The sequence below is a fragment of the Balaenoptera acutorostrata genome, chromosome 1, assembly GCF_949987535.1.
Source record: "Balaenoptera acutorostrata chromosome 1, mBalAcu1.1, whole genome shotgun sequence".
In the NCBI taxonomy this organism is placed as follows: Eukaryota; Metazoa; Chordata; class Mammalia; order Artiodactyla; family Balaenopteridae; genus Balaenoptera; species Balaenoptera acutorostrata.
The window spans coordinates 44,437,359-44,444,891 of NC_080064.1; the positions used below are offsets into that span (position 1 = coordinate 44,437,359).

The following is a 7,533-nucleotide window of genomic DNA, read 5'->3' on the forward strand; positions in this document are numbered from 1 at the left end:
GCGTCAGGAAGGAAACAGATGGAGAAACTGGGGCCCAGAGAGGTGCAGCGACCAGCCTAAGGGCACTGCACTAATTAAGAACTAGCTGAGCTCCCAGATGCAGTTTTCCACCTCCATTTCCCTACCTAGTCGCTACATCCTGGAGCAAGAGGGAACCTCATTGAAACGAATTCCGGTCTCAGTGGGCAGAATCCTGAAACCATGGCTCTAGGGTCCGGGAAGGGGCGCGGAGTCCAACGCTCCCGCAGTACAGATGGGGAGACTGAGGTCCAGCGCCCGGCGGTCCACCGCCCGCGGAGAAGAAGGGGGCGCGTCCTGCCCGGCTGGCCGCTTGGAGCCGGGGCCGCCTCCTCCCGCCCCCCGCGCCCGTGACCCCAGCCCTGCCTTTGCCCTTGCCACGCCGCCTGCTCGGGAGCGAGTCATGGTGGCGGCACTGGCGGCAGGGTGGCTGCTGCTGGCGGCTGCGGCCTGCGCGCAGCGGGATCAGGACTTCTACGACTTCAAGGCGGTCAACATCCGGGGCAAGTTGGTGTCTCTGGAGAAGTACCGCGGCTCGGTGAGTGTCCGCCCGCCGGGCCTCGGCGCCGCCCAGCCGGGGCCTGACGGGGGCGCCCGGCGGCCCGGGACCCTGCCGGGTGTGGCTCCGAGGGGCTCTGGCCGCCCGGCCACCCCGCCCTGGCTCCCCACCCCCACCGAGGCATCCCCCCGGGCGCGGCGCCCCCGGATCCTGCGCCGGGTCTGTCCCTCGACTACGTGGCATGGCCCGGCGCACGGTGAAACCCGAAACTCTCGCTGCTGCCGCCGATTTCCCTCCCAGCGATTTTGGGCAGCGGGGCCCAGCCTCTCACGCACTGGTTTAAAACGTAACCCGAGCATCCTACGGCCTTTGTCTCTCCCATCCCGTTTCCACGTCCGGAACAGAGGGAGCTGATGATATTAAGTCCAGTGAGAACATTGTGGAAATGAAAGCTCGGTGCAGAGGGAGTTATCATTTCAGACGCACGGGGACCTTACACAGATCATCCTTTAGAGAGTAGTACATACACTAAGGCCCAGAGAGGGAAGGTCACACAGCGCTAGAAAGCACGGAGCCTGGAGGAGAACCGCTTATCCATCCGTGGCCTACTCTAGGCAAACTTTTAAGCTGGCAGCTCAGGCTGAGATTTAAGTGTCATCCAGTATAACTGCTACCTCCTTACCGAGAGGGAATCTCAGCTCAGAGAGGACTTGAGAGAGGAAGTGTGCTTGGGTGAGTCTTTGAAACAAGAGTGAGTTTTAGCAAGACCAAGAAGAGCATTCCAGGCAAAGAGAACTGTCAAATGCCAAGACTCAGAACTAAACAGCAAGAATGGTGATGCGGGTGGGGAGGTGTTCAAGCAGTTGTGCTTGAAGGAGTATAAAGCATGAGAGTGAAAGATGAGGCTGAAGAGGGTAGGGAGGGACCAAGAGGGGCCTTGAACGCTACATTCAGAGACCGAAATGTTGCACTGTGTGTAATGAAGAGCCCTCCAAGTTCACTTCTCAAGGTGGACCTGAGGCTGTGGTGTGGAAAGGGTGGGGAGTTGGTTTCTAATGGACAGGGAGACCCAGCATCCAGACTTGGACGGACCACACACACACACACACACACACACACACACACACACACACACATGGCTGTTAGCATTCTTCTCCCAGGAGCAAGGGCATCCTTAGTGAAGAAAGTACTCTCTAAGCCTTGGAATTCTCAATTATCCTGGGAGTACTGGGGATAGTAGTCCTTGTCCTGATTGCCCCCCCCCCCACCGCCCAAGGTATTGTGAGTTTCAAATGAGGTGACAATGTGGAAGCACTTGGTAGAGTGCTCTGTGCTTGTGTTTGTTTGTTGGGCCCCAGCAGGAACCTCATCCAAGACTCAGGGCAAAGGGCCAGTAAGAGCAGGGCCCATTCCCATTCAGGCCTTCCCTTCCCTCTGGTGCAGCTCACCAGAGAGCCCCAGGTTTAGCACTTGACCAGCTCTGCTACTCATTAATTCATTATTTATTATTGAGCACCTACTGTATACTAAATACTGTGCCAGCCCTGGGGATACAACGGTGAACAAAACAGCTAAGTTTCCCCTTTAACAGAGCTTATATGAGGTGGAGAGGAGAGAGGCAATAAACAAGGAACAGAGAAATGAACAATGTAATTCCTAATAGTAAGAGGTGCTAAGACAAAAACAGACAAAGGCTATTTGTTTTCAGAAGTAATAAGGCATCCAGAATGTGAGGAACAGAAATCCTGGAGAAAAATTACCTGGAAAGTAGTCCCAGACTTCTGAGTGTTTTCATCCTTTAGGTCATTGGTAAATCCTAAAAAGCACTGGAGCAAGAGGCCTAGAAATCAATCAGAAAGAAACTGAAAAAAAAAAAAAAAAACGAAGTCACACACCTGCTACGAGGTAGAGTTAGAATTTGAACCCAGGCAGTCCAGTTCCAGAGCCCATGTCTTAATTTCCAGCTTATTTCCAGCTTTAGAGGGAAACCAGGAACAGTCAGTCAGTCCAGGGAAACTGTAAATGAAACTGTGTGTTAACCCAAGCTTGGTTTGCCACTTGGGCAATATGGTCATTCATTCACCTGCAAATAGCTACTGGCTCATTATGTGTATTTTACCATGGGTTTTTTAAAAATTGGAAGCAAAAAACACTGGCTTCTTTATAGGCACTACATGCCTGCCACTGGGTCCAGCCCTGAAGACATAGCCATGAGCAAAATTGTATGGTTTGTGCCCTCACGCTAACTGGGAAGACAGTCATTTAGACCAGTGTTGAGTGTAGATAAATGGGTGACACTCAGGAATGCCCTTGCCTACACTGTGAGGTTATGTACATATAGGCCTGAGTGTAGCGTGTATGTGAATGGTTTATTTGTTTGCTTGCTTCTGTGTACTCATCTGAGTCTGCATCTGTGCTTGTATATGTATATGTAAATTTACTGTGTGTATTTAGGTGTATCTGTCTGTGTTTTGTTCACTTTAAAGATAAGCTTTTTGGATTCAGGCACGGAAATAGAAATAGGATTTCCCTCCTTCCAAAAGTATGGGCAGACACACAAGATGCAGGTTAGAAATAAACAACCTTTAATGCTCTCAATGCCCAAGGATCCAGTAGAGAAGAAAGAGGAAGACCTCTGACTAGTGAAGGGAGCTAAGAGTCCCGGTTTCTCACCACCACAGGCGCAATATGGCATATGCTGACAAAATGGGGGAGGTTGTTCTAGCAGCCTGTGGCCCCAAGGAATGGGTGAGGGGGATACAGCACAGTGGTTCTCATCGCCTAGCTCAGTGGTTCTCAGCTGGTGGCGATCTTTTTCCCCAGGGGACATTCGGCAATGTCTGGAGACATTTTTGATTGTTAAGACTAGGCATCTAGTGGGTGGAGGCCAGGGACGCTGCTAAACATTCTACAATGAACAGGAGAGCCTCCTCACAACAAAGATTATCCAGCCCCAAGTGTCAGTAGTGCTGAGGTTGAGAAACCCTATCCAGCCTCAGCAGTCTGTGCCAGAGCATGTCCAGTGTCCCAGGCTGCCCCTGGAAGGTGGCCCTCTTTATGGAGCCAGCTGGTATAATCCTGCCTCTTCTAAAAAGTGGCCAGGACTTCCCTGGTGGTGCAGTGGTTAAGAATCCGCCTGCCAATGCAGGGGTCACGGGTTCGATCCCTGGTCCGGGAAGATCCCACATGCCGTGTAGTAACTAAGCCTGTGAGCCACAACTACTGAGCCTGCGTGCTGCAACTACTGAAGCCTGCGTGCCTAGAGCCTGTGCTCCGCAACAAGAGAAACCACAGCAATAAGAAGCCTATGCACTGCAGCAAAGAGTAGCCCCCGCTCGCCGCAACTAGAGAAAGCCCACGCACAGCAACAAAGACCCAACGCAGCCAAAAATCAATCAATCAATAAATAAAATTTTAAAAATAATAATAAAATAAAAAGTGGCCAGAGAGATAGGGCTTGGCTACCTAAACACAGGGTGAGAATTTAAATCCTTTAATAATATATAACTAGAAGCTAAAAACATAGCATTGGTGCCAAAATTGTAACTGCAGTAATATAATCAAGTTCCATCAGCCAGATTTATATTTATCACCGAACGGCAATAAATAAATATAAGGCAATCATAAATTTAAGGGTTAGTCTAGTGATAGAAGAAAGTGGTATTTGTTTTGCTGGAGGGAGAGGGGCAAAAAGGGATTGCCCTGAGGTTCTTGGGATCCTTTTATCAAGAAAACCATGCCTGTCTATGTACCCATTCAGGTGATCATATATATGTGCACACTTACTTATTCATTCAGCACATACTTTCTGAGACTTTTCCATGTGTCAGGCCCAGTAATGAAGTGAACATAGCTCCTGCCCTCAGTGGGTTCACATTCTAGAAGGAAGACCAACACATGTATAGGCAACTACAGTGTAGAATGATGAGCGCTAGTTGACTGAGCCAGAAATTGAACCCAGGTCTGCCTTTTCTCTCTCCTGTATCACCTCCTGATGTGAGTTCACCAGTATGTGTGCCTCTCTCTGTGATGGTGTTCTGTGTGTTTGTGGGCATGTGTGATGTGTGCTAATGTATCTTTGTGTCGTGGGGCACAGGCATACCCATTCATGTGTATTGTGTACTTATTCTCATGAATGTTTATGTATGTGTTTCACACATGTCTGTAAGACCCTGCATGTTTATGAGAGAGAGCATTAATTGTTGAGGGGGCATCACATACGTGGGCATGTCAGGCCATGTACAAGTGTGTGCCTCTTCACTGGTTTGTGTATGTGTCTGGGTTTTGCTTTTGCCACCCAGGTGTCCCTGGTGGTGAACGTGGCTAGCGAGTGTGGCTTCACAGACCAGCACTACCGGGCCCTGCAACAGCTACAGCGGGACCTGGGGCCTCACCACTTCAACGTGCTTGCCTTTCCCTGCAACCAGTTTGGCCAGCAGGAGCCCAACAGCAACAAGGAGATTGAGAGCTTTGCCCGCCGCACCTACAGTGTCTCTTTCCCCATGTTTAGCAAGATCACAGTCACCGGCACTGGTGCCCACCCTGCCTTCAAGTACCTGATCCGTGAGTCCTGAGCCTTTCCCTCACCTTCCCTCAGCTGGCTGAGGCTGTGGCTCCCTGGGCAGCAGAAGCTACTGGCTGGCTGGGTGACATGGGGCCCCTTAGACCCGCCCAGGTGGGTTGATGGTCTGTTCTAGCGCTAATCTTTGAGGATGAGCTGAGCAGTATTCCTGCCTAAGAATATCTCCGCCCCTGCTGCCTTGCCGTTCTCCCTCAGAGTCACTCTTGCAGACTTCTCTGGGTGCCTGTTTCCATCTGCAGGGGCTCCTAGAAGGAGACTGGACCCTCAGATTTTAGTCAGTGTGAATTAGTTGAGCTTATGGACTTAGCTGCAGGCAGGGGACGCCACATGCCTGGAGAAGGCTGGCCCGTATCTCCTGTCCTGAGTCAGAGGCAAAGTGTGTAGGCCACAGGAGAGAAACCTTCTGAGCTAAAATACCAGATCTTGGGAATTCCCTGGCAGTGCAGCAGTTAGGACTCGGCACTTCCACTACCCGGCCTGGGTTCAATCGCTGGTTGGGAAACTAAGATCCCGAGCAAGCTGTGTGGCGCAGCCATAAAAAAACCAAACAGATCTTAATATTTGAGAAATAGATTCCTTCTGCAGAAGCCTCAGAACCACAAAATGGGGTCATTAGCCAAGCTTGTCATTAAGTCCTGTTTCCTTTCTCAGGCCTTTCCCTTCCTTTGGGGGCTCCATTTTTGCCTTCTCCCACCTCCTATTCCATGCTTCTGGTTGCCTTCATATCCCTCACTACCACCCCCCCGCCAATCCATTCACCTGGAAGAGTAAATAACAAACAACAGTGTAGCAAACAAAAGGTCCCTTACTGAGGCAATTTGAATTTTGCTTTGTGGGTCGATCCTAATATTTGTTTTTTTCCCCTGTGTGTTTTTATAAGTTCCTTCTCAGTTCCCATCGTTATAGATCAAACCTGGCTGTGCTTTAGAAGCACCTGGGGAGCTCTTAAAAATGCATTAGCCTGAGACCTACTGAAGCAGAGCCCAAGAATCTGTTTATATTAAGCCCCCCTCCTCCACCACCACCACCACCATGATTCAGATGCGGAGAGTCCATGGACTAACATTTGGAAACCATTGAGATTTAATCAGAAAATAGGATATAGACTGTGTAGTAGTTTGAGGTCATTAATAAAGGAAGATCTGATATTGCGTTACCCAGCACTTCACAGAATCATAAAGCAGTAGTTCTCAACCTGGGCACCAGATTGCAATCTCCTGGAAAGCTTTCGAAAAATACTGATGCCTGAGTCTCACCCCCAGATATTCTTACTTAAGTGGTATGGGGTTATGGACTGGGCATCAGGATTTTTAAAAGCTTTCCAGTTCATTCTAACTAATAGAACCACTACTTCAACGGAGAGATGGACACCAATAGTGGAATTCCAGGAGATGGGACACAGGGAAGCACACTTTGCTCTCCTTCTTCCTTTGCTCTAGAGACTTCTGGAAAGGAGCCCACCTGGAACTTCTGGAAGTACCTAGTGGCCCCAGATGGAAAGGTGATAGAGGCTTGGGACCCAACCGTGTCGGTGGAGGAGATAAGGCCCCAGATTACAGCGCTTGTGAGGAAGCTCATCCTGAAGAAGCGAGAAGACTTATAACTACTTTCCCTCCTCTCCCACTGTCCCCTCCCCTCACTGTTCACGAGTGACCAAAGCAAACTCAAATGGTGCTACAAGGGAGAGACTACTGACTCTCCTTCCTCCACTCTTATCCCACCTACCCCATCACTCCTGTCTGGGGAAAATTCTAGTAGTTTGATTATTTGAAACTTAGAGCAACCTGTAAGAACCCCTGACCAGTGACAGCTCTTGACCAATGGCTCACCAACCAATAAGAACCTCTAGCCCATGAAAACATGTGGCAAATAGAGGTACAAGCAATAATCTCCTACTTGTTATGAACTCTGTAAAATGAGGCCAATTCCTACCTCACAGGGCTGTTGTGGGGATGAGGATGAAAGGCCTATGAAAGTGCCTAAGGCAGTGCCAGCTAACTAGGAGGCGTTCAATAAATGTTTTTTGCATATGAACCAAAAAATAAGTTGTGATCAATAAAAACTTGAACCCAACATGAATTTCCAGCCGTGAGAATCCAGGCCAAACATTTGTTGTTGTTGTTGTTGTTATTGTTTTCCTATGTATTTTTTTCAATTACCAAAGTAATACAAATTCATTGTAAAATAAGACGTTACAAAATAAAAATGAAATTGTCCCCCTCATTTCCTATATGGTCACTCCCTGGAGGTAAACACTGTTAGCAGTTTGGTACCAAGTCTTCCCAGACTTTTTTTTTTATCAAGCCTATCATTATTGCCCAATAAGAATTCACTGACCAAAAGTACACTACAATTGCAAACAGGCAAAGGATAAGAACAGATAATTCACAGAAAAATAGAGATGGATAATGAGGATATGAAAAGATGTTCAGCC

At 48.9% G+C, this 7,533-nt stretch overlaps 1 protein-coding gene across 1 annotated transcript; it reads left to right on the top strand.

Annotated features, from left to right (window-relative positions):
• The first annotated feature begins 233 nt into the window (after positions 1 to 233).
• Positions 234 to 7,322, top strand: GPX7 (glutathione peroxidase 7). The gene is made up of 3 exons (XM_057544659.1): positions 234 to 556; positions 4,819 to 5,080; positions 6,539 to 7,322. Exons 1-3 carry the CDS (start codon positions 254 to 256, stop codon positions 6,700 to 6,702), a joined length of 729 nt encoding a protein of 242 aa, XP_057400642.1. The 5' UTR covers positions 234 to 253; the 3' UTR covers positions 6,703 to 7,322.
• The last annotated feature ends 211 nt before the right edge of the window (positions 7,323 to 7,533 follow it).